General features: G+C 42.7%; 2 protein-coding genes across 4 annotated transcripts in view; both read right to left on the bottom strand.

Moving 5' to 3' along the window:
- Positions 1 to 590: 590 nt before the first annotated feature.
- enpp6 (ectonucleotide pyrophosphatase/phosphodiesterase 6) lies at positions 591 to 20287 on the bottom strand. 2 transcript variants are annotated; one of them, XM_087845803.1, is made up of 9 exons: positions 19747 to 20287; positions 13579 to 13758; positions 13197 to 13308; positions 9128 to 9269; positions 8831 to 9010; positions 6016 to 6153; positions 3457 to 3580; positions 2837 to 3053; positions 591 to 936 (listed from the first exon to the last, which is right to left on the bottom strand). In XM_087845803.1, the coding sequence occupies exons 1-8, from the start codon at positions 20000 to 20002 to the stop codon at positions 2854 to 2856; spliced, it is 1332 nt and encodes a 443-aa protein (XP_087701929.1). In that variant the 5' UTR covers positions 20003 to 20287; the 3' UTR covers positions 591 to 936; positions 2837 to 2853. The 2 variants fall into 2 exon arrangements, with proteins under 2 accessions (XP_087701929.1, XP_087701925.1); XM_087845799.1 differs by lacking the exon at positions 591 to 936 and having other exon boundaries at positions 2270 to 3053.
- A 1390-nt stretch (positions 20288 to 21677) lies between these two features.
- LOC102798574 (storkhead-box protein 2-like) overlaps positions 21678 to 27399 on the bottom strand; it is a 46689-nt gene continuing 40967 nt past the window's right edge. For both annotated transcript variants that reach the window (XM_087845786.1, XM_087845794.1), the window contains exon 4: positions 21678 to 25160. In XM_087845786.1, the coding sequence (XP_087701912.1) occupies positions 24956 to 25160 (205 nt within the window). In that variant the 3' untranslated portion in view covers positions 21678 to 24955. The remainder of the gene's footprint in view (positions 25161 to 27399) is intronic.

Raw genomic sequence — 27399 nt, 5'->3', positions numbered from 1 at the left:
TATTTCCTCTCCTGCTCTTCAAAGCATGTGACAGGTTTCAGGTCTGTGTAGGTTCACATCAGTTCTGCACATCTGGAAACTCGAGGCCTCTCATCTCAGCAGCTGGACTGTTGACACACGTTGGTTCAACGATCTCATGTTGATTCTTGCAGCACAATCAAAGCAGTTTGTCTGGCTGTGTTTCAGTCTTTGGTTGTCCGTCTTGTGCCCTCTTTAGTGGCGACCCTGTTTCCCCAAAGACTGGCTGGGCTCTCCCTTAGAGATGGGGTGAGGAGCTTGGCGGGCCTAAAAGTAGAGCTGCTACTCCTCCACATTGAAATGAGCCTGTTAAGGTGGTTCGAGCACCTGACAAGGATCCTCCTAGGCGAGACCCCGGTGCAGACCCAGGACATGCTGGAGACATTACATCTCTTGGCTGGCCTGAGAACGCCTTGGTGTTCCCCAGATAAGCTAGAGGAGGTGACTGGGGAGAGGTAGGGAGGTCTGGGCCTCTGCTTAGGCTGCTGCCCCTGTGACCTGGCTCTGGATAAGCAGCAGAAAATGGATGGAATGGAGGGTATTAAAGATTAGAGTGTTTATTAGTCTTGGCAGTCAAATTCACTTTTTATTATGGCAAACAAAGTCCACAAACATGGCAAAAAAGCAAATATTTCACTCAAGATGCTGTTTGAGGATACACAATGTATTAGATTTTTGCATTAGATTTTTTTATGACACAACAGTGGTGAGTGTTCCCACCTTCTGCTCTTTGTAACTTAACGCCATCTTTCCGTTTTCGAGTTTTGGACATGATTGTGGAGGATATCTTCGCAGTAACGATTCACCGCAAAGTAAAGCTACCGGAAATGTACAACCCTACATCCGGTCTCAAACCAGGAAGTTAGCATTTTCTCGTGCACAGGGTCAATACTGCCAACTTTTCCAGAGATGTGAAAACTGCAATATACAGAACATACAAATATACCAGTTAAACGCAACAATGTTTCAAAAAGGACAAGAGATGATTGCTTCAGTTTGTCGCAGATCAAAGTGGAATGAATGTGATTGGTTGAACAGGTGTTCTTGCTTCGGTGTTATCCATCAGTGTAAGAGACTCAGCTGCAGATTAGAATCAAGCACAATAACATTTATACATTTAATAAATCACCTTCCTTCCCACTGTCGTCAAAGTGCTTTCTCACAGGGGGTCAAATGATTGTTGCAGTTTTCCTTGTACTATCTTACATTACAGTATAAGCTTCCAGTTCACCTCAGTGCTTCATAACCTCATAACCTCTATGTGTATCTGATCTTCTCCATACGTACTCACTGCTCTTCTTCAGCTTCCCTTCTGTCTGTCCCACCTCCACTTCCACATCTCCGGACTACAAACCCTCTACTTTTAAATTGCAGCTTAAAACCATCTATTCAGAATTGACTTCATCATGACTCCGTCTTAGTCTATTTTTACCTTGTTTAGCTTTTATGCTTACAGACTTGTTTTATTTTTGTTTACCTTATGTTTTTATTTTGGTGTACTAATGCAGAGGTTCCCAAAGTGTGCGGCCCGCCCCCTGGGGGGGGAGGGGGCACAGAGCCATTGCAGGGGGGGCGCTGTATGAAAAGCAAAAAAGAACGCTCGGACGCTGCTAGCATAATGGACAAGTTTTTGACGGGGCGCCGACACAAACGCAAAACAGGAGATGAAGCATCGCTGAATATGTTTCCAAGCCAAAGACTAGAAAATATGATGAAGCAAATCTTCCCTTTGGCTTCACCTGCACAAGTGCCGAGGTAGGTCTCCCTGCAGGATTGGTTTTCCCTGCATCAGGAGCAGCGCTGGGCTCTTCAAATCACAGACAAACAGGATCCACAGCTGTTTATGTTTTTAAACCCATTTTGCACAGAGAGACATTTTTTGAAAAATGTATTGACAGCAATGTTGAATATTATTACACAGGAAAAAACAACTACACATAAAATAATCACAGCGTGACGCCTCTGCCTTTGTAAATGGAGGGACAGTAACATGAAGATCTTTCTTGTAAAACAAAGCGGGGCCTAGCAAAAAAGTTTGGGAAGCACTGTACTAATGTAAGGTGACCTCGAGGGTCTTTAAAGGCGCCTATAAATACAATGTTTAATCATTGTTACTATTATTATAAATTGCTGTTGTAATTTGGCTCTGTATAAATCAAATTAAATTAATATCCATTATTTCTCAGGTTTTCTCTACTGGAGCTCAGGACACTGTTACACATCATTAATACTAACTGCACAACTACGACAATGACAAGCACACTTTTTCAGATTTATTCATATAGATCACTTTTCACAAAAGGTGTGTTACACAGGCTGTTGCAGATCTAACAGATTTAAGACGTGAAAACAAGGACCAATAATCAAACAGACTGAAAAGCATTTTAAAATCACCCAACAATAAGAAAACAGTCAATCAAAATCAAAGGTGAGTGTTACGGACCTGTGAGGCACTGACACCACACACAGACGTTTCTGTCACACCAAACAGGAAATGTGTGACGTGAACGATGCTCTCACAGCACAAAGACTGTTGCTCTCAACCAGATTCGCTGCCTGCAACTTTGTCCACTTTCCAAACACTGAAGGGCTTATTGGCACCAAAACAGTAAATGTAAAAACAGTCTGTTAAATATCTGGAGGCAGGCAGGTAGATTAGGATGCAGTTTCTGTGTTGTTGATATTTTATTCTGATCTTAAGCTGATTTATTCCCGTCCTCTCACAGATACTTCCTTTCACAAATATTACCGTCTGCATAGTTAAATGTTTCTAGAAAATAAAATAATTTCTAGCTATTATCAAACGTCGTAAACAAACCTGTAAATCATTTCGGACTATGTTGTCAGTATGATTGCTAGTAGACCAACACAGTAGATCCAGAAGGGATGAAATACACCATCAGAACTACTCAGCAAGCACTCGACCCGAGACCAGGACCCATTATTGGGCAGGGGGTCCACTCCCAACGTCCAGCACATCAGATTATAGACGTCCACCGATCGGATTGGAGCTGCCCGAACATTCATCTTGAAGTCTAAAAGAAATAAAGCAAACGAACGTCTGTTAACCCAAGCAGAATAATAGCATCGATACACCACAGCTAACGATGTTTTTCTCAGACAGCGGGACAATTCAGCTCAATTTGATTCAATTTAAGGATAATCAATATGTTTATATCTTCAATAAATCTGACAGCACAGCTCTTACAAAATATTTTCACTGAATAAACCTGAAGTTTCTACATAAGCTGACCTGCAGATGGTGAATGAAGAACACGAAGCATAATTTACCCTGAGATCCTGACTCCTTACTGAAAACACTGCTGCAGAGCACTGCAAACATGCCTCCATCCACTGATGCATACATTCATGCTCATACACAGTCTGGTGTTTTTTACTCTGTATGCAACGTGTGTGTCTATAAAATGTCTTTGTTACCGGGTCCTGTTGCCAAGAAGAAGCCTCTCATGTCAATGAACTCATTGTCGTACCCATGCCAGCCATTCTGCCACGCGGACGCTTCCCCAGAGTCATTTTTCCAGTAGGGCAGACTCACCTTGTTCTGGAAAGGACGCAGATATAAACACACACAAATGTAGGTTTCATAGATATATATTCATAATAAACTGTATGTGATACAGAAAAACTACATTACTGTATATGTGTGACATTAAAATCATTAAGGCAACATCATGTTCATTTTTAAATCAGCACATGATGAGATTCAGAAGAATTCAAAACCGTGTGAAGCTTAAAATATAAATTTGTCTGTGGATTGTAGCAAAGACCCAAATTCAGACACACAATAAACAAAAGGAACACAAGAGACAGAGAAGTAAGTTGAACAGTATCGTACTGCAGAAAGCAGTGAGAAGCAGGTCTGTCCACCATAATACTTATAAATGTCGGTCTTTCCTACAGAGAAATTGTAAAGAAAGTCAAGGTGTCAGTGAGGACAGTTTCCTTCACATCAAACGCACTCAGAGACAAACTTTGATTCAGTTTTGGATCTGCACGTCTGTCTGCCGAAGGACAAGTTTCTGAGAGTTAACAGCTGTGTGATGGCGGCTCACAGGACAACAGCTTCAAGCAGCTTCATAGTGGTCGTCAGAGATGGGCATTAACACGTTACTTGTAACGCGTTACTGTAATCCGATTACTTTTTTCAAGTAACGAGTAAAGTAAGGGATTACTATTGCAAAAACGGTAATTAGATTACCGTTACTTTCCCGTAGGAACGCTGCGTTACTGCGTTACTAAAACCGTGATTTTTTGCGAGAATGTCTCATGACAGTGACGTAAGCGAGTGCGACGTTCGTGACAACAGCTGTGTGCAGATCAACAATGGATCATATATCGAGTGCAGAGAGAGTATGAGCGTGCAGCGTTTAAAGCGTGGAAGTACTGACCTTACTTTGAGTTTGATTCCATAAAAAGTGACAAAAACATTAGTGTCCGTTGTGCGTGGGAAGAAAACTTCTTTTTACAGTGAAAAAACCCCTAAACTTCCAAACAAGCACCGAGTAGCTACGACGTAATGGGAAACTCACAGAGAAACTCGCGGATTCTTCCACTGACCGCTGCACACCTGCACCAGGGTAACCCTCCGCCTACCCCACTCCTGCTTTACAGGTGAAAATAGAGCAACAGGACCGCTAGTCTTTGATTTTATTTATTTTCTGCTGTGTTTTACTTGCATCTATTTGAAAGACTGAGTGTAAACACACAAAAAATATTATTTTATGTGCTGGAATGTGCAGAAAATAGGTTTAAATGTTAAACTAATTTCTTCCAGTCAGAGAATGTTGCAGATAATTTAATGTTTGCTTGATGCATAAAGTTAAAAGATTAAAACTAATAAAACAAGTTTTAAAAAGAGACTTTTTCATTTGATTACATTTTGTATGATGATTATGCAGAAAAAGTAGAATTGGGCTGAAAGATCTATCACTTTATCACCTATTCAGGTTGTAAATCGTGTTTTTAAAAAGTAACTAAGTAACTAAGTAATTAATTACTTTTGAAAACAAGTAATCAGTAAAGTAACGGGATTACTTTTTTGGGGAAGTAATCGGTAATTAGTTACTGATTACTTTTTTCAAGTAACTTGACCAACACTGGTGGTAAACTGGTCGTAAACATGGAGGAGGAAGTGTGATGGTCTGGGGCTGTTTGCTGATCCAGGGTCAGTGACTGGTACAGAGACGCTCCCTGAACCAGAACAGCTACCACAGCATTCATGCAGCACCATGCAGGATCCTCTGGTATGCACCTAGTTGGTCAGGGCTTCATCCTACAGCAGGATAAAGACCCCAAACAGTCCAAGCTGTGGCAGAACCACCTCAGGAACAAAGAACAAGATGGTGAGCTTGGAAACATGGAGGTCCAGCACAGTCTCCAGACTGAAACCATCGAGCTGGTTTGAACTGGACAGAAGAGTGAAAGCAAAGCAGCTACAAGGTCACATTCATGGGAACTTCTGCTCCAGATATGAAGAAGATTTGATTCCTGTTGTAGGAAGAATTTTTTTGATGGAAGAAGACGTCTGATTGGAGCAGAGATGAAACATGAGTCTAAACTGCAGCTCCTCCCCGATTTTTTAACCAATCACATTCATGTCTTGTTTGTACCATAATATAAAAACTTTGTTGCACCCTTTCTTTGTCTGCAATACTGGACAACGGGAGAGGGAGAAACACAAGGGAAGCCAACACAACTAACAACAGGTGCCAACAGTACAGAAAACTGACACAGAAAGAAATACTGTAGAGTCACAGACTTTACATGAAACCTTTGGCAGGCATGAATAAACAAGACAGAGATGAAATAAACAAACCAAAACACAAGGACACAAAAACTCTAAATTATTAGAAGAGACAAAGTAACCAAATGTTTCTAAAGACGTGTAAAACAGTTCAAGACAGAATGAACAACACAACCCTGGGACTCCTGTATAGTATATATAATATATATAAGATCTGGAAGATTGTCCATTACCGGAGCGATAAACCATCCTGGCTCAGCCACCAGTGTGAGGGGGGAAACAAACTTTCCTTTCTTGTAATGGAATCGTTCAGGGATCTGTTCTCTGGCATAGACGTCCATGTTCGGGACCTCAGACAATTTGGCGTATACCTGGAATAATAAACAAAAAGAAAAGCAGTGTTTGACCCAGTGTTTGCTGTTCTTGTTTACTTTTCATTGTTGTGATCTTGCTCATCGGTTTATGTTCCTGGTCTCTATTGGTTCAGTTTAGTCTCTTTGTGCTTTTTGTTTTCTGTCAGTATTAAGTCTCTTTTTGTGTAAGTCAGATGACTTTAGGTCGTTTGATTTCCTCTTGTCCCTTAGTCCTTTCGTCCCCTGGTCTCCCCAGCCCGTCATATCTCCCTCTGTATGTCTGTCATGTGTTTGTTATTCTCTTCCAGTGTCAAGTTTGAGCGTCTTGACTCTGGGCATCTGTCTCTGTTCTCGCTGTGTTTCCTGTCTTTGACCGTCCTCGTCTCATGTGCTTTGTGTCCACTTTTGTTTCCCCTGTTTTGTTCCAGCTGTTTGTTCCAGCTGTTTGTTCCAGCTGTTTGTTCCAGCTGTTTGTTCCTCTGCTCTTTCCACTCTCCTCATCACCTGTCTGTGTATTTTCCGGTCCTTTTCCCTTTGTACCTTTCCCCAGTGTTTCCCAGCTGAAAATCAAATCTCAGGACGTACCACAACTCACGGATCACATTAACTCGGTGGACCGACACATCAAATTCACCAGGGAGGATATGAACAGTGGCAGGTTAGCCTTCTTAGACTGTGAGATCTCCATCAGTAATGGGGGACATCTAAAAGCTGACGTGTACCGTAAACCTACACAAGCAGATCAGTATCTAAGGTTTGACTCTCATCATCCACTGGAGCACAAACTGGGCGTCATCAGGACGCTACAACACAGAGCGAACACCATCCCCACAGACACAGCAGCCAGGGAAGAACATCAAGAAGGCCCTGAGTAAATGTGGGTATCCCAGCTGGACTTTTGTCAAAGCTGGAAAGGCTCCTAAAGAAAGCTGCAGATGATCCAGGAGAGAAGGACTTTTGTGTCTTTTAAACCCCAAAACACGCTGCGCCACAAACTGGTCCACCCCAACGATCGGGTCCCCGACACAAACAGAGTAACATAGTGTACGCTGTTAAGTGCAGGAGGATTGTCAGGATTTATACATCGAGGAAACCAAACAACCTCTGGCGAAGAGGATGGCACAACACAGAAGAGCTACCTCGTACCTTTACCGCGGTGAAGTGGGCGGTCCTTTGTGAGCTGCAAATCAGGTAAGCACCAGCCTTTCTACCTGCTCAGGTTTCTACAGTAGAATCACCGTGGCGATCGCTTTGAAGTCTCTTTGTGCTTCATCTTTGTTTTTGGTTGGCTTTGTGTTCATAGCAAAATACTAAAGGTCATATGTGAGTCCTCATCAGGATTTGGATGTGTGTTGGTGTGTGCAACTGTAGCCTCAGCTTTACAACATGCAATAAATGTGCACAAATGTAAAGTGGAGCTAGTGAGAACCCAGAGACAACCAATAACAGAATCAGAATCCCTACATTCTTATTAATTACCATCTCTAGCCTTTACTACAGTTACCTCCACTGTCTGTGAACTGAATTGAAAGAATGGGCTGAAATCAGGTAAAATGGTCTGTATTTGTATAGCGCTTTACTAGTCCCTAAGGACCCCAAAGCGCTTTACACATCCACACATTCACACACTGGTGATGGCAGCTACATTGTAGCCACAGCCACCCTGGGGCGCACTGACACGGACACTGGCGCCACCGGGCCCTCTGACCACCACCAGTAGGCAACGGGTGAAGTGTCTTGCCCAAGGACACAACGACAGAGACTGTTGGAGCCGGGGCTCGAACCGGCAACCTTCTGATTACAAGGCGAACTCCCAACTCTTGAGCCACGATCGCCCGTGACTTAGGTGACGTACTTGGCCATGATCCAATTTCTCTGTCATGAGAAAGTTGGGTTGCTTTGCAGTATGATTTGCATCATTATTCATTTGCACCATAAAGTGCTGTCCAATCCATTTTGCAGCATTTGTCTCAATCTGAGCAAACAGTACAGCCCTGTGCACTTTTATCCTACTACTTATATCAACAGTCACAACATTAATAATACCAAGGACCTGACTCTCTTGGTAAACCTATATGTGCATCCCATAACTCTGCCTTTAAAGTGTTTGACAGATAATGTGGTGAGCTTTGTTCCTTTCCTTCTTCAACCATTTTCATCACATAATTATGGTAAAAGTTCATCTTGGTTTTCACTCTCCAAGCTGGTCAGGGCAAGTTTTATGTGGCTGTCCTGTCTCGAGTAGAAACAGTGGTTTCTTGTTACAGTTCCACAGAGTTCTGTGTGTTTCGTGTGGATGCTTGCACAGAGCTGATGTGTTAGATATAATGTAGTTGCTTCAGCCCATGTCACAGTTTGCACCTTATCTTGTTTTGTCGTGCAATAAAAATACAAAATCCTTTTCATATCTCTAGTCCTGAAAAGTTACAGACAGGTGTAAGTGCTCAGGGAAAAACGATATTTGATGACATCATTGTAACTGTATTGTCATTATTGAATTCAGCTGAAACGCTGCATTATTGAAAAATATTATGATCTAATACTTGTGTTATTCTGTATGTAATACAACCATTGGCTCATCCATTTAGTGTCGTTTCCTGACAGTCACAAGTTTCATGACATAAAATGACAAGAGTGCGAGTGCTCACAGAAATGACTCATAGTGCACAGAGAGAGCCAATGACTCTGGTTTCACCTCCTGGAACTTGTTTTCTTCAGGCCAAAGACTGACCACTGGGCCTCTGTCCATCATCTTGACGATGTCTGCCATGTTGATGTACTTATCCAGCTCTATGACCTTCTCCATCCAGTGGAGTTTTGTCATGCCGTGGTCTGAAAACAACATTATGTTCAGCTGGTTCCCCATATTCATCTCCTGCAGGAACAAAAACATGAATGAAAACATCGAAAGAATGAAAGAACATGAAAACAAACCACATGACAGGAAACATTGCAGAATCTTCCATCGTAATGACAGTTATTGTGTTATTACTTTGATTTTGCTGTTGAGTTTCTGCATCGCAAGATCCAGTTGTTGCACAGCTGTTTTGACCTGACGAGAGTCTGGACCAAAGTGATGGCCCTCCACATCAATTTTCTCATAATATATTGCTGCCATGTCTGCTTGGTTTGATCTAAGACACACACACACACACACACACACACACACACACACACACACACACACACACACAGACACACACACACACACACACAGATTAAATATTTAGTCTACTACCTTCTCTAAGGTCTCACGGTCATCTTTGCGTCTTGTTGCTCTGTCTCTTCTTCTGCTCTCTCTGTGCTGTGTTTCTTACCCAGACTTATCTTAGCTTTGCATCAGCTCCCTGTGCATCACCGAGGACTCTCACCTCTAGTCTAATGTGCCTTCCTACTTTGCACAGCTGACTCTGCAGTCTAGTTACCTCAGACATCGAATGCTGGAGCTCTGAGTGACACTACACCCATGTTCCAGTAGTAAAGTTAATAAAAGCAATGAAACAGGCTCAAACTAATAAAATAAGCTGCTTACATTGTATGACATCTTATTGTGATGTGAGGTAGACATTTTCTGTAACTGTCCTTATGTCAGTGAAGCCGCAACAGTTATTGGAGGAAGTGTTCAGCTGTTAAGTGTTGCAGCGGACAGCTGTGGTCATCGAGCTGATGCAGACCTCAGAAAGGGCTGAGCTCAGGTGATGGAGGAACACAGTGTTGATTCAAACTGGATTTAAATTGCAACAACAATAATGAATTCTGTCAGCAAACGACCGCTCCCTGTGCAAAACAGATCGTAAACCGATCTTCTGCAGCTCTTTTCTGTTGTACTAAGCACTCAAAGTGCTTTTCACAACTTGCCTCATTCGGCCTTTTGTACAGACAGTTTTTCTATCCAACATTTACACACATTGATAGTCCAATGGAGCAATTTGGGGTTAGGGTTCGGGTATCGTGCCCGTGCAGACTGTTAGGGGTTGAATCACCAACCTTCTGTTAAGTACACTAAACAAAAATATCAACACTTTTGTTTTTGCCCCCATTTTTCATGAGCAGAATTCAAAGATCTGAAACATTTTCTACATACACAAAAGAGCCATTACTCTCAAATACTGTAATAATCTGGGGGGAGCAGAAAACCAGTCAGTATCTGGTGTGGCCCAGCAGTAGTTCACCTCCACACCCATCTTAACCACACCCAAACTTTAGTTTACTTAGGAAGTGGATGCTTCAGACTCCTGGGTAGGCGTGGTGTTATTAAAGCTCCGCCTCCATCTTTGGGCTTTCTTTCCTCAACATCTAATGTCTGCTGAGCAGAAAGGATGTCAGGACTGTGAGCTGCCGGGGGTCGAGCTGGAAGAGTGGGCCGAACTGGTATTCACAGTATGGACAGATCATAAAACCCTCTCCTACATACAGTCTGCTGAACGATTAAAGTCAAGACAACCGTGTTGGTCTCTGCTCTTCAGTAGATTTAGCTTTTCCACCACTTACATCGAGGCTCTGAGGATGTAAAACCACATGCTCTGTCCCATCAGTTTGAGTCAGAAAAGGAATCCATCAAACCAGAAAAATCTTTCCCTCCTAACTGTGCAGTAACCGTGCAGTAACTGTGCAGTAACCGTGCAGTAACTGTGTAGTAACCGTGTAGTAACCGTGTAGTAACCGTGCAGTAACTGTGTAGTAACTGTGTAGTAACCGTGTAGTAACCGTGCAGTAACTGTGTAGTAACTGTGTAGTAACCGTGTAGTAACCGTGCAGTAACTGTGTAGTAACTGTGTAGTAACTGTGTAGTAACCGTGTAGTAACCGTGCAGTAACCGTGTAGTAACGTGCAGTAACCGTGCAGTAACCGTGTAGTAACCGTGCAGTAACGTGCAGTAACCGTGCAGTAACCGTGTAGTAACCGTGCAGTAACCGTGCAGTAACTGTGTAGTAACTGTGTAGTAACCGTGCAGTAACCGTGCAGTAACCGTGCAGTAACTGTGCAGTAACCGTGCAGTAACCGTGTAGTAACCGTGTAGTAACCGTGTAGTAACCGTGCAGTAACTGTGTAGTAACCGTGTAGTAACCGTGTAGTAACCGTGCAGTAACTGTGTAGTAACTGTGTAGTAACCGTGTAGTAACCGTGCAGTAACCGTGTAGTAATGTGCAGTAACCGTGCAGTAACCGTGTAGTAACCGTGCAGTAACCGTGCAGTAACCGTGCAGTAACCGTGTAGTAACTGTGCAGTAACCGTGCAGTAACCGTGTAGTAACCGTGCAGTAACCGTGCAGTAACCGTGTAGTAACCGTGCAGTAACCGTGTAGTAACTGTGCAGTAACTGTGTAGTAACTGTGCAGTAACCGTGTAGTAACCGTGCAGTAACCGTGCAGTAACCGTGCAGTAACCGTGCAGTAACCGTGTAGTAACCGTGCAGTAACCGTGCAGTAACCGTGTAGTAACCGTGCAGTAACCGTGCAGTAACCGTGCAGTAACCGTGTAGTAACTGTGCAGTAACCGTGCAGTAACCGTGTAGTAACCGTGCAGTAACCGTGCAGTAACCGTGTAGTAACCGTGCAGTAACTGTGCAGTAACTGTGTAGTAACTGTGCAGTAACCGTGCAGTAACCGTGCAGTAACCGTGCAGTAACCGTGCAGTAACCGTGTAGTAACTGTGCAGTAACTGTGTAGTAACTGTGCAGTAATTGTGTAGTAACCGTGTAGTAACTGTGCAGTAACTGTGTAGTAACTGTGCAGTAACCGTGCAGTAACCGTGCAGTAACCGTGCAGTAACTGTGCAGTAACTGTGTAGTAACCGTGTAGTAACTGTGTAGTAACCGTGTAGTAACTGTGTAGTAACTGTGCAGTAACTGTGCAGTAACCGTGTAGTAACCGTGCAGTAACCGTGCAGTAACTGTGTAGTAACCGTGTAGTAACCGTGTAGTAGGCACCCTCGAATGGGAAATAGAGGACACCTTCCAACAGGCCATGCAAACCAGACCCAGGTAATTGGCTCCCCAACCATCACTGTTCTGCAGCCTCATCAAAGATCCACCCTCGAGATAAGCAGAACCCTCCTTTCTGTCAAATGTTCCTTTCTAGAGAAAGATGTAAGAGAACACATAGCAGCCTGTGTAATGTGCTCATAGTGAAAGCATTTCCCGGCCCCCTCGGGTCTGTTGCAATCTCTCATCTCCCAGTAGATCTTGGTTTCATATTGCACTAGTCTGCCTGCCTCTAATAAAAAGACTCTGATTGTTTCCATGATTTAAAGATTCTCCAGTCAGCCCCTTTCATTGAAAACTGGCCTCCTGGCTCGGACTGTTTTGGCAGAGGTCCCCAATTAGTTTCACATGTGTGGAAAACGATCTGGCAGCTACGGTCAGCTTATGTTCTGGTTCTCCCTCAAATGAATGATCAAACTGAGCAGCTTAACCAGGGACTAGAGGCCTCTTCGCGGTTATTAGTAACCCTTCCTCTTGGAGTTCCCAAATGTCCTGGAATGAGTACGCTCACAGGGCTCTTATTTTTCAAAGCATCCTTAGGTGATCAACCACCCCTATTAGAGGAGGAATTGGGAGACTAGAGCTGCACAGCAGCGCACAACAGACCAGACTTGTCGGGTGGCAGAGCGCTGGTGCACACTGGGCCCCCTCAGGTCAGAGAGTTTCTTTATCTTCTCCAGGAAACTCGCTCCCTAGTACAATGGACCGTATGAGATTCAACCATCACAAGCCCCATAACTGTCTGGTTAAAGTCACTTGCTTCTTTTAGAATTAATCTCATTTGTTATGTCTCACAAATTAAATCTCTCTTCCAGCCCCCCCCCCCTCGTGTCCCGTCTTCCTTCTGAGTTTAATTTCTTCATGTCCACATTTCGCTTTACGTCGGTGAGGACTGGCTCGTAGCTCAGATCCATGTCCCTGTTCTTGTTCTTGGTCTGTTCCTTTGCAGTCATCACCACCTGCCCTCCTACAATTCATTCTAACATCACCTTTGGCACTGTGAACCTGGCAGGTCAAAGTTTAGTCAGAACTGAAGTTGAAGCCTTAATTAATGTGATAGCAGAAGTAAATCATGTTACCTTAAGACTGTTAGTGCATTTGTTATTGATGCTGTGAGGTTTTTCTCTGAGGGGTTGTACACGTATTCCTCACAGAAAGATGGACGCACACCCAGAATCTCCACCTCACAGCCTGAAACACATGAAATCACTCCATCATTTACAGGCACCTCTGCAAACAGTTAACATGCTACGAAAGCATTTCTTATCCGATTACTCGATTACTTGACGGGATAATTGATCCTGAATTGACAGCCCTACTTTGGTCACAAAACTGTGAGCGCTGATAAATGCTACTTTTAGCTGATGTGAAATTTGCCAATAACAGCCATCGCATTTCCACTCACCACCTTAACACACAGACAACTTCAGATAGAGTTTCACGTTGATCGTGTGCACGTACCCGGCCAGTAGTACATGAAAACCTTCCTTCCCAGCTTCTGCAAGGTGACCCACAGTGGTTCTGACCCGTCCCACCAAATTGGCAACCGGCTGTCAGGATTGGTCCCAATTAGGAATTCTTTCTTGGAGACTTCATCCCACATGTAGTTTCCAGTCATCTGATGAATATCACAATGACGGCCTAATAACAAGAACAATAATAATAAAAAGTAACATTACACTGTGTGCAAGACAAAGGTTGCCCCACAGTCAGAGCACATTTGTAAATCATTATTAAACCCATAAAAACCTGTTTATATGATAGTTCTGCTGCCTGGAGCAAAGCCAGAGAACCCCACAGAGGAACCTGCGGGGTTCTCTACTTCCTGTGTTACAGTGATCATCCTGTGCTCAGGCAACAATCTGGATTAGCTCACAGCCACAGGAAACACATGTGCACATTACCGGCTGCAATACTGAAATATTTTCTCCCAAAAAACTTTAAATAAAAACATCAGGTAAAAATTATCTAATGAAATCAAACATTTTCAGAATAGTTTCACCTCCAATTACAAAGACGGGCCGCGTGCATCAGCCCTGCAAACACCGACAGCAGCTCATTGGTTCATTTTCATTATTCACACTGGATTGTCCAATCAAATCTCTTAATGCCACTAGCCCCTCCTCTACCTTTACTGTGCTTCCCTCGAATCACACGTGACTGCATGTCCAGCCGTACCCTCACAGACGCTCCTTGATATCCAGTCATGTTCAGCTCAGATTCTTTTATCTCCACACAAACTTCACCTTTTTAAATAAACAGCTTAACCTGTAATCATGACAGGACAATCTGGCCCTCTGACCCAGACCTGACCTACTGTGACCTGTTAAGGGGCCGTGTCAGGTGAACACAAGACTTCGGGCCCCTGGTTCAGCAAGTAATAATAATATTAATGACTTAGATGTGTATGTGTATTTATCTGTCAACAAACCCAAAGATGCTTCACAACAGTGTAAATAAACAAAAACAAGGCTAAAGGTTCAAGGTTTCGTTGAAGACTTGAGTTTTGAGAAGTTTCAGTGACGGGGCTCATATGAGGGTGAGGGGCCGCCACACTGAAGGCTCTGTCCCCACAGGGATGGAGGTGACCCACAGCTGAGGATGCAGCGAGACTGTGTGTGTGGGTGCAGCAGAGGTACTGAGGGGTCAGGGCATTGAGTAATGCAGGACTTGAGCAGGAGATGGTGGAGATCTCTGAGGGTGGCGACGATGTTTCCAGAGCTTAGTGCCTGATAGAAGCCTGGAGGAGCTCTGGACATGCTGGAGCTGCTCCATCATAGTTATCAAGCCAGGTGGTGACCAGGGCACGGATGAAGGTTTCTGCTGCAGTTAGTGAGTGATGGCTGAAGTCAAGAGATGTTTCTTCATCATCATCATCATCATCAGTGGGGCTTTGGGGGCCACAACGAGAGCTGTTAGTCGACATCCATATTTGATTTCGTGCGGACAGTTGGCAAGTCGTTGCTTGGTGATCGATGGTTAACTGCTTCCAACTTCCAAAGCTCCCGTTGCTGTTAGCTGGTGCACGTTCTCGTGTTGCAGGCAACTCTTAGCAACCACGTTGATCTCCCTTTCTCAGCTTGACTCAGGCACTGCTTCTCAATTGTTTTCTGTTACGCCCCCCTCAGGAAGAACAAAACTTTCACCACCCCCACTCTCCCCCCGACTATAAATAGTATCACTGTCTATAAAATTGTTATTATAAGTACATCTTGAGGGTTTGTTTGCTGCACTTCAGACCTCCTGCTCTCAGTGTGGGACTGCACTAGAAAGAGAGCAGATTTCTCCTTCATTGGCTTCCTGTTAAATCCAGAATTCAAAATCCTGCTCCTCACATACAAGGTCTTAAATAATCAGGCCCCATCTTATCTTAATGACCTTGTAGTACCATATCACCCTATTAGAGCACTTCGCTCTCGCTCTGCAGGCCTACTTGTTGTTCCTAAAGTATTTAAAAGTAGAATGGGAGGCAGAGCCTTCAGTTTTCAGGCCCCTCTTCTGTGGAACCAGCTTCCAGTTTGGATTCAGGAGACAGACACTATCTCTACTTTCAAGATTAGGCTTCAAACTTTTTTGATAAACCTCAGAGACTCAGAATCCAGCCTTAGTGATGCTGCAATAGAGTAAAGACCCTTTCAGATGCAGCGTGCGCTGCACTCACCTCTAGCTGGAGCGCAGGACTGGCGGCTCTGCTTGTACCTCATTTTGTGCTCTAAGTGTACTGGATATGACTTTATATCTTCTATGAGAGTTTGTGTTTTATTGTGTCCAGATGTTTAATTAAAAACACATGTACAGCTCATTCATGAAGAAGAAAGCTTTGTAACTATCCCACTAGTGAAGAGTGTGACATTTCCACACCCCTGAGGTCTGCAGCGCTCTTGTAAAGGAGCTCCCTTTATATGTGTGAGCTGTGTGTGAGGCTGGCCCATTAAAACCAGTGTTGGCCTCAGCTTTGCTACATGCTTCTAATTTTATGTTTGTGCTGACAATGACTTTCTTTAAAAGTCTTTTAAGAGTAATATATTACTTATTACTTTTATTGATAGTAATGCAGTATGTTACTCAATTAAAGTTACCTGTTTCACCCCTCGTTACATTACTTTCTCACTACTCTGTAAAATGACCTGAAATGCATCGTCACAAGCAGAGATGGGCAGGATTACAGTTGTTCCTAGAGTATTTAAAAGTAGATTACAGTAACGTGTTACAAGTAACGCGTTACTGTAATCCGATTACTTTTTTCAAGTAACGAGTAAAGTAAGGGATTACTATTGCAAAAACGGTAATTAGATTACCGTTACTTTCCCGTAGGAACGCTGCGTTACTGCGTTACTAAAACCGTGATTTTCTTGCAAGAATGTCTCATGACAGTGACGTAAGCGAGTGCGACGTTCGTGACAACAGCTGTGTGCAGATCAACAATGGATCATATATCGAGTGCAGAGAGAGTATGAGCGTGCAGCGTTTAAAGCGTGGAAGTACTGACCTTACTTTGAGTTTGATTCCATAAAAAGTGACAAAAACATTAGTGTCCGTTGTGCGTGGGAAGAAAACTTCTTTTTACAGCGAAAAAACCCCTAAACTTCCAAACAAGCACCGAGTAGCTACGACGTAATGGGAAACTCACAGAGAAACTCGCGGATTCTTCCACTGACCGCTGCACACCTGCACCAGGGTAACCCTCCGCCTACCCCACTCCTGCTTTACAGGTGAAAATAGAGCAACAGGACCGCTAGTCTTTGACTTTATTTATTTTCTGCTGTGTTTTACTTGCATCTATTTGAAAGACTGAGTGTAAACACACAAAATATTTTATTTTATGTGCTGGAATGTGCAGAAAATAGGTTTAAATGTTAAACTAATTTCTTCCAGTCAGAGAATGTTGCAGATAATTAAATGTTTGCTTGATGCATAAAGTTAAAAGTTTAAATAGAATAGAATAGAATAGAATTCAACTTTATTGTCATTGCACATGCACAGGTACAGGGCAACGAAATGCAAAACTAATAAAACAAGTTTTAAAAAGAGACTTTTCCATTTGATTACATTTTGTATGATGATTATGCAGAAAAAGTAGAATTGGGCTGAAAGATCTATCACTTTATCACCTATTCAGGTTGTAAATCGTGTTTTAAAAAAGTAACTAAGTAATTAATTACTTTTGAAAATAAGTAATCAGTAAAGTAATGGGATTACTTTTTTGGGGAAGTAATCAGTAATTAGTTACTGATTACTTTTTTCAAGTAACTTGACCAACACTGGTCACAAGTTAACAATATATACCTTATAGTCAGGGCGATCGTGGCTCAAGAGTTGGGAGGTCGCCTTGTAACCGGAAGGCTGCCGGTTCGAGCCCTGGCTTGGACAGTCTCGGTCGTTGTGTCCTTGGGCAAGACACTTCACCCGTTGCCTACTGGTGGTGGTCAGAGGGCCCGGTGGCGCCAGTGTCCGGCAGCCTCGCCTCTGTCAGTACGCCCCAGGGCAGCTGTGGCTACAATGTAGCTGCCATCACCAGTGTGTGAATGTGTGTGAGAATGGGTGGATGACTGGATATGTAAAGCGCTTTGGGGTCCTTAGGGACTAGTAAAGCGCTATATAAATACAGGCCATTTACCATTTATAGTCCCCACACCCCAACACAACTCCCCACCCTCATGAAGTATTTACATATGCACAAAATCAACGAATCCCAAAGCAAACATCAAGTGTAAAGAAACTTCAGAACAGTTTCCACCAAGAAACAAACTGCAAGCCTTTTGTTAGGTTGAGGTCTGGCTGCTGGTCTGGGGTTCGCGTACACTAGACTGCACTATCACTCCAAGTTCTGTTAGTGTGTTTATGTGGATGCTCTGAAGTTCTGTTATCCATATGAAATGAGTCTGTTTCAGTCCTGGACACAGTTTGCATTTTATCGTCACACTCTTCTCCTTTTGTGCAATAAAAATAACCTCCATATCCCCGCTCCCCAAAACAGAGACTACAAGCCCATTATCATTAATGGAGCTCCAGTGGAGAGGGTGCAGTCCTTCAAGTATCTCCTCAGACCTGACATGGTGCTAGGCAGCACCTGCACCACCTACGACAACTGAGGAAGTTCAGGGTCTCTCCAGTGATCCTCAGGACTTTCTATACAGCGCTGTGGAGAGCATCCTCACACAGAACATCACATCCTGGTTTGGGAACAGCTGTGTCAAGGATAACAAAGCTCCTCAGAGAGTGATCCGTATGGCAGAACGCTGCTGCAGGACTGCTCTCCCTCCCCTACAGGACATTTACATCAGGACTGTTCCAGCTTCTGAAATCAGGCAGAAGGTTCTGCACAATCAGAACAAGAACAGAGAGGCTCAAGAGGAGTTTTTATCCTCAGGCCATTGTGTGTTGAATCAGCCCCCCCCCCCCCCACCATGCCAAGAGTTCTGGCAAACAAAAAATGTAACTGCTCTGGATTTTAGCACATTTCAGTTCTACTGACTTTTCTGTTGAATAAATGACAGAAAATTACAATAACATTGCAGAGAGTCTCCAGAATTGTCCTGTAATTTCGTATTACATTTTTCTTCTGTTACAGTCTCTTAATTATTGTAACAAATTCTAATAATTTATTGGCAAACAAAAGTAGATTTTTTTGAGTAAAAATTATTTATGGGCAAACAAATATTTATGTTTTAACAATTTATATTTGCGTGTTACTTTAAGGTACACAAAACGCATAGAGACATATTTCCAAAGTATTTTTCTATTTTGTATAAATAAATCCACAGATGCAGAGACTCAGATATTTAATGGCAGATTTACACATTTACAATATCAGTATTGGTCATAAACCGTGTACTGTGTGTATCCCTGAATATTTGCTGTTCTCTTATACAGCACAACCCAAACTCATCAGTATTGTGATTTTTAAATCTCCTCTATAGAAGCCTTTTGATGTGCCGTTCAGATAATTAACTTCAATTATTACATATTATACAATTAAACTGCAGACAGACTTTCTTTTTCAATAATTCAGACAGTGTAAAGCTGATGTTGCTGATGTTTAACTCGGCAGTCAGAGAAAGAAGTCACTTATTATCAGTTAAGCATTACCAGCAGCGTAAAAAGAAGCATCCAAACAGCTTTGAAGAAAAGGAGACTGTGAACTTCTCCGTCTGTGAGCAGCTGAAACTCTGAACACAAACTGATCCGGCAGGAAGATGACTTATTAGGATGCAAAGCTTGAAACTGTCCCAGCCGCCATTACGCTGCTGGACAACAGGAATGTGCAAATCGCACTGACTCTGATGATGTGTCTGTAGACGGCTGGATTTTAACCACCTACTTTTTCTATTTATGTGTTTTTTGTTGTCCTGTCACGGCCTCAAAGTTAATGCGCTTTTATGTATAATGAAAAGGCCTCTCAGGGTGACTCTGGTGTAACTTTTATGTTCTTGGGTTTCATGTTTTACATGTTTTACATGTTTTCCATGTCCGGGTAATTAGATCTGGTTGTTTAGGACCTAAAACTTTTCCCCCAGCTGATCAAATCAAACGTATTTGATTTGATCAGCTGGGAGTTTCACTTAATGTCTCCTTAAAATATCAGTTGTTGTGTTAGAAGCTACAGAGACGCATAAAGAGACGGATTACCTGTCATCAGGGAATAATAATTAGGGTAGGACAAGCTTGGGAAGTCCGGCGTTAAGTGGTCAACCTTCACACCATTTTCCACAAGCTCACGAAATCCGGGTAGATCGTGCAGGTCATCCATGTAGTCGTAGCGGAATCCATCGATCAAGAACACGAGTAGCGGGTGAGCCTCGACACCCAGCTGTCCTGCGTCAAACAGCAGCAGCAGCAGCAGGAAGGTCCGAGGGCAGATCGCAGGAGTCTTTCTGCTGGACATGACATTAACGCATGATCCGCTTCTCTGTCTGAAACTTTCTGGTGGAGGGAGTTTTCTCCTGTGCCGCAGCAGCTACCAAAGGTTTCTCCGTGCGCACTCGGTGAGAACCTGCTGGCTGCGCAGATCACCGATCATCGACCTCCGATAACAGCGTTTGTGCAGAGAAAGATTCACAGACGGACAAATGTGTATTTTATATTAACATGAAAATAAATACTCCACCATCATGATTTCACCAACATAGCACCTAGTTGATAGGAACTACTTCTCCTTCCGCCTGTCACTATCCAGAGGTAACTATGAGCCTCGACAGTCAGCCTATGAGGGGCTGCACGAGGACATTAAACATGCGCGGTGGTCGCCCATCAGTATCCACCTAAAGATCATCCACAGCCGTACATGTTGTTCTCAAGCACATGCTCAAGAAGCATCTCATTTACGGACTTTAGGCTCAAAATCACATCGCACACATTTAAAACCTTTAATTTTACTCCGCGGCTCATAAGACTTTATAGGACTTATTGTTGAATTTAACTTTGTCTTGTTTTTGCGTGATGAAAAGATGACGTGATTCTGCTCCTCCCAGAGAAGCTTATTCAGTACTTCCCTCCTTCATTCACTTCAGTGGAGCCGAGCCACAAATGGCTCACGTGTTACTATCATTTATATGTTGAGGCATCTGACAATCAATATTATTTTGAAGCATCATTAGCCTCCCCCCTACTCCCCGTCCCCCCAACCTCTTTGTGTCTGTGTGTACGTACACACCCCTAAAAGTGCACCCTGAGGCCGGAGACCAAAAATTCACACACCGGTGAGGACACTTGTCTGGATAACACCGGGCAGTACGGTAACTTGTGATGTAAGAACACGTGCACCCCCACAACGCGCACCAAAATCACCAGTAAAACCAAGAAGCTCCAGACTGGTCACAACTGATAGCAAAGAGTAAGAAGCACAGAACAGCAGTAGCTATGTGAGAAACCTGCACTGCACAGATGTTTAAAGCCCCCACAGAGATCTAGTATAAGTCAACCAGAAGGGCCCACCACACCGCTGAAGCTGAGGGACACCGAACAGACCTGAAACCCAAGCAGAGCACTGGCCAACACAACCCAGGCGCCACGGCCCACTCCCAAAGGTGCAAGACAGCCATCCCCAAAGGTGCCTACCTGAGTCCCACTCTCCTGGAACAGAGCGGCAGGGAGGACCCGGCCTGCACCACACAGGACAGCACAATGTATGTAGATTAAGGAAAAGAGAAGGTGGCTCCAGGACCCATCAGCTTTGTGGCCCACTGCTGTCGCAGCGCATCAGCCTGCACTGACAGAAGCACAGCTAGTGGAGGATAGTCCAGCCAAAAAGTAATAAATGCATGAACTCGTTTTTCAGCATCACTCTGAGACAGGATGAACCCTTTGAATTAAAGCTTCAGTTACATGTTGGTGTTTGCTGGTGTCCTGAGGCAAAACAACAACATACTCATGGACTCAAAGATGTGATGCAGACTAATGACACGTATTTGTTTTATCCACACTGAATATCAAAAGAAATGGTGTTTTTAAAATGTATCGAACAGTAAAATCCCTCAAGTGGCAGCTCACACACATGCATCCTTCTGATGCTGCAGGTGCTGCAGTATCGGCTGCAGTCATGGAATGAAAAGACAGCGATGTAACCAAACATTGTTATTTTATTATCATAAAAAGTAACACAATCCCCATTAGGCATTACATACACTACAACAACAGTAACACCAGTACGACACATCAAAGGGACTTTTGGATATTATAGACATTTTTAAAAAATCCCTCCTTTTTATTATTTAAATTGTTTTGACTAGTTATAACAGATGAACATAATTTACAGGTATGACATATCGTCACCATTAGAAACATTGTTATTGTTGAGAATCTCCAGTCTTAAAAACAACCGCTAATGTTGAGGGAAGACATTTCATGGACCGTCACTGTAGAAACAGGGATTGTGCTGGAGAAGACAAAGGGTTGATGTAAGGCCACTGGGCCAGGCGACAATGTGGAGGCTCGGGGTAGGGAGCAGTGCAAACATTAGAGATGAGAGACACGTGTTCCTGCAGGCAGACACAAAGCCCCGTTTCACTGGTGGAACAAAGAAGAACCCCGCTGCTGTGGAACAAGAGCTAAAAACCTTCAAACATGGTCAAAGAGATGCAGAGATTCATTTCTACTATTCAGGCTTCAACCTAGCTGTAATAGTAAGCCTGCAGGGACAGGACTCACTCTGAGTGGTGAAGATGGAGCAGTGATATCGGGACTTATTCTCATCTTTCTATAGTCTTTCTATAGTCTTACAACGTGGGTACAAATGGCACAAACAACCTATGTGTAAAAGTATAATTGGGACTAAAATCCTAGTGTAAAGGTAGTAAGAACAACTACCTACTCTAGGGAAAGAGCAGAGACAAGAACCTTATTACAGAGAGATAAAGGATGTTTCGCAGATTTGTTGAATACTGACAAAAGGTGAGTAGAAACCTTCAGGCATGATTGACTAAGGGCTACAATTCTAGAATACTTAACATTGAACACTCTGTTCCAGAGAACAGAACATCCCTGAGGGATACAACCCAAGAACTGCAGGGGACCCGATGTAGAACAATACAGACCAACGAATGATGTCGGTTACACAACAAGTGAAATGTAGATGTGAAATTGTTTTTTAATGAGAACTTTTCTGAAAGTCAGCACTGGATGGAGTCAAGGAAAAAAACAGTGGCTTCAACACTTTGATATGTAGTGTGATGGTATATTTATGGTGCCCTCTAAAAGTCAATGGGAATCCAACACGAGCAGCTTCAGCTTTCACTCCACACGGTTCATGTGTACGTTGAATATGCCGTATATACAGACGGTAGGTTGAAATATCACTGTACCGTTAACCTACTCTTGGAGAGCACTGAATACATGTGTTTGTAAGACATTCACAGGCTAGAGGCTAATGACAGTGATATTTCAGACTGTCGTTTCGCTTCTATGGAGGTAGTTGGTATAAGTAGAGAGAAACTTACCGGATGGCAACGACGGAAACAGTCAAACGGATGAGAGGAAATCGAAAACACTGCAGAGGTTCTGGAACCCAATTTCAAGCATGATTTGTAACAATTTTCAAATGTAGCTTTTAGTTCACTGTGACGTAGTCAGGTGCTCCACCTGCCCGTCAGGCTGGACTCTCTGTGCTGCTGGCCAGAGATATGCGAGTACAGCAGACGTATGATACTATAATCTTATCATATCGTCTTCATTTTTAATTATAGTCTCACTGACCACAATACATCTTAGCACCAGGAGTGAAGAGCTCAAGGTTTTGATTCAAGCCGTTTGAAGACAAACTGAAGTATTTATAAAGTTGATAAAAATATAAATTGGCGAAAAAGCTGTGCAAAAATACTAAAAATGTCAAATCCCTGTCTTTTTCTCTGTGTGTGTATAAGACTGGTTTGTTTGTTAGATCTTGCATTCTGTGTTGGACTCTAAGTCACTACAAGTGCAACTGCGATGTTGTACACGGCACATTAACATGTAGCACAGACTTTGCTGTTCTCACACAAGGATTTATAACGAGAACTCTCATGCACTTCCTGTCTCTGGAACGTGGGCGGTTATTTTAGTAAACAAGTAAACGTTGACCCCTCATGTCCACTGAATAAAGCTGTTTCACATCAAGGAGTCTAAATTTTGTTGTTTGATTCACTTGTTCAGAGTTTTTTCCCTTTATCGTGTCGTCTTGTTGAGGTAGTATTTCCAACAACGCACTGCTTATAGTCTCCAGATTGTTGGTGGTTACTGTGACTAGAATGACGAGATCTGTATTACAGGAGGAAATAAATTAGCCGTAATAACGCTTTTAGAGCCTCAACAGAACTCATCTAATAAATACGTCGAGAAACTGAATGAAATGAATCTCAACAAGAAAATCGACTCAGGATACCAAGAAATATTTCATGTTACCTACACACATAATATACTACACAAATGTAGTTGTCAGTGTAGATTATTGTAATGCATAGATTTATAAAGTAAATCTGATCACTGATATTGGGTTTTTTCCTCTATGAGACTGGACAAAGGACTCTATGTCCACTGGACTAATAACTCAGTTTTTGGATGGACTGTAGCCAACGGACATGAAGGGTAACAAAAAGAAACAAAGGTAAAAGTCTGTAATCATCAATCTCATCTCTGCACCTGCAGCCGTCCATGTTTAACTGCTGCCTGAACAGAAACCGCCAACAGTGTCGGGAGTTCAGATGGGCACCATAGACATAAGAAATGCTTCCATACATTCTACAGAAATGTTCTCGTGTAAAACAAAACTGTCCTCTGTAACCACTTCACATGTGTTGTTATGTTTTGGAGTGATGATAAAGGTTTTTATTGCCATTTTCTGTGGCACTGCACCTTAAAGGGTGTCGCCATTGGCAAATGTTATTTGAGGGCAAACAGAGACAAGCAATGAGTAAGAATTGGTTAGTGAAACTCTGGGAACCCCTTATAAGTCAGAACTGATGCTTCTCAGTGTGTAATACCAGTTGACACCACAAGAGGGGGTTAAGTCATCTTAAGCAGCTGAATGGGCGTGAAAATAACATAACCTGAGATTACAGATTATCCAAGCATTCAGTCACTCGCTCACTCACTCGAACCCACACGTATGAAAAACACAAAAGCTGTAGTGTGTAAACTAGAGGCTAGAGAATGACAGTGTGCAATATCCTGGTGTGTGTAGTTCTGTGTGAACGAGCTGCTTCCTGGGGATCTAACTTCCTGTCTGTGTCCATCCATATGTGTGTTAGCAGGTATAATCACAAAGGACCTGTCACAGCGGCACTGCCGGCCAGTCTGTCAGTGTTCACTGTAACAGTCCATGACCAGTCCACTGGCTCTGTGTTCTGCCCAGCCCTTAGTTCTGAGCCTAGACGCTGGTGATTGACGCGAGGCAGGCACTGGGCTTCTGGAGTTTTTCTGGTTGGGTGCCAGCAGGTTCCGGAATGGCACGGAAGGAGAAAGGAGGACCGTTTCCAGTGGTGATGTTGAGGTGGCCTGGGCTCAAGGCCAGATTCTGCCGTCGGTTACTCTCCACTATTGAAGAGGTGTTAGATGCTAAGCTCTCTCTTGTTCTGCAGAGTGACAGAGACACAATTAGAAATAACACACCCATAAAAGAAGGTTCTTCAAGCTGACATTGGTGTGTGTCTGTGTGTAAATATATACACACACACAGAGAACAGCCCAGTTTTTCCAGTCATTTGTTGCAGTCGAATGAAGTCCAATGAACAGCTTGAAATGGCACAGAGGTAGTAGTGTAGTGTTGAACTGCCAGAGGGTTAAAACAAAGGTCACCAAAACTGTAAAATAATGTACATTTCAGAATTATACAAAAAGGCCTTTTTCAGTGACAACATGGGTTAACAGTTTAAATCTGTTCTGCACCAACAGAGGCTGATCAGCCTTGAAAGCTGCTGCTGTTACTTCCTACATGCACCTAGTTGGTCAGGGCTTCATTCTACAGCAGGATAAAGACCCAAACAGTCCAAGCTGTGGCAGAACCACCTCAGGAACAAAGAACAAGATGGTGAGCTTGGAAACATGGAGGTCCAGCACAGTCTCCAGACTTAAACCATCGAGCTGGTTTGAACTGGACAGAAGAGTGAAAGCAAAGCAGCTACAAGGTCACATTCATGGGAACTTCTACAGATATGGGAGAAGATTTGATTTCTATTGTAGAAAGAAGCCACGGCTGTGTTCAGCTGTTATATCAAAGGGGCGACTTTGATGAGTCAGAATATATTTGGTCGATAAACTGATTCCACGATTTGTTTTTACTCCAATTGCTTATTTGTCCTATGTTTCCATTTCAGAGTGCAATGAGACATTAAACTGTATGATTTTCAATAAAAAACTGGAAAAACCTTTGATTGGTACATATAGTAGATGTTATTGTCATTGTTATTGATCACTGCTAAACTGATATAACACTGTACAGCTACCTCAAATCTCACCTTCTATTGCACATCGTTTTATTACTATTATATTTATTATTATGACCAACTTTTGTCTTTATTTGCATTACTTCATTTTAGAATCACTCAGAATCAGAATACTGTGCTGACAGCCGACACAGTGCAGACAGTGACTGTAACTAAATAATACATTACAGAGTTACATTTACAAAAGTATTGGCCTCTTTCCTATTTTTTGTATGTTTTTCACATTTAAATATTTCTTAAATGTTTCTTAACCTTAAATTTAAACATTAGACAAAGATAACAAGTTAACTCAAAATGCAGTTTCTAAATAAAGGTTTTTATCATTAAGAGGAAAAATTGAATCCTACATTAAAGAGCTCAAATATAAATATCCACAAACACAAAGTATCAAAATGTAAGACTTTGTTGTGCAACCTGAATGATCTGAAGGAGGATTTGTAGAGGCTCCCACAGACTAACTAAACCTTTGTGTTTGCAGTGATCCAGAGTCGATGGCACGGTTGGCTCCTTCAGCTTGAACTCCTCAGAGGCTGGAAACTTTTTCTTTTTCTAATGGAGGCTAAATCCTTGTGTTCAGCTTCCTCCTATAAAATGTTTGCAATTTTACTTAAAAAAGAATAAAATAAGACTTAAAGAAAAAATTATGTTGACCCAACATGAGGAAGCATGCTACGCTCACTAGTGTCCACAGTGATTGATGCTCTACCAGGTGCACACGGACGAGACCATCAACAAGAAGCTCAGTGAGAAAGCAACAATTGTTGTGCAGTTATTAAGAAATGAAAGAAATATTAAATTCCTATAAATCACCTTCTGTCTTGAATTCCATCCTATGAGGTAATTATGGTCAAAAGAAAGTGAAAACAAACTTTATTTTCTAGTAAGAATGTTCTGATTCAATCACATGTGTAGCACATGAGCACAGATTTCTTTTCTTTTTAAATCTATTGTCTGTTGCTACGCTGCAGACGGGCCTCCACACCAGTCAGTATTACAGGCTGTGGTCAGCTGACCTGTGGTGCTGTTCCCACGTGCTCTTTGTGGATTTACACAACTAGATGTAAGCAGATGTTTCTGTAGATGGTACAAAGTTGGGATGAAATTTTGGACTTCAGTAAATGAAACTAAGCCTTATCAGCCTCGCACGTGTCCGGTCTTTCTTATCTTTCTCCATCTCTGATTGGCTCTCATTCTTTTGTCTCATTGGTTAATCTAGCAGCTGTACTTTTACTAGCTGCACACAGTTTGTATGCTTGCTGATATTTGTTGATCTGATAAAAACGTTGCATTTAAATTACCTGCAACTTAAAAACCGTAACTCCATCTCTGAGCGCTCCTCGTCTGTCGGGCTAGCTAGATGCTGAAGTAT

The sequence above is a fragment of the Neolamprologus brichardi genome, chromosome 2, assembly GCF_056152115.1.
Source record: "Neolamprologus brichardi isolate AB-2024 chromosome 2, ASM5615211v1, whole genome shotgun sequence".
In the NCBI taxonomy this organism is placed as follows: domain Eukaryota; kingdom Metazoa; phylum Chordata; class Actinopteri; order Cichliformes; family Cichlidae; genus Neolamprologus; species Neolamprologus brichardi.
This window is presented reverse-complemented; position numbering and strand designations above follow the sequence as displayed.

What these genes read in the sequence shown, in the direction of transcription:
- enpp6 (XM_087845803.1), bottom strand. Translation starts at nt 20,002, where the DNA reads ATGTCCAGCAGAAAGACTCCTGCGATCTGCCCTCGGACCTTCCTGCTG. An exon ending in AACTCAACAGCAAAATCAAA is followed by an intron (nt 9,011 to 9,127) that starts GTAATAACACAA and finishes TTGTTCCTGCAG; the next exon opens with GAGATGAATATGGGGAACCA. An exon ending in AAGAAAACAAGTTCCAGGAG is followed by an intron (nt 6,154 to 8,830) that starts GTGAAACCAGAG and finishes TTATTATTCCAG; the next exon opens with GTATACGCCAAATTGTCTGA.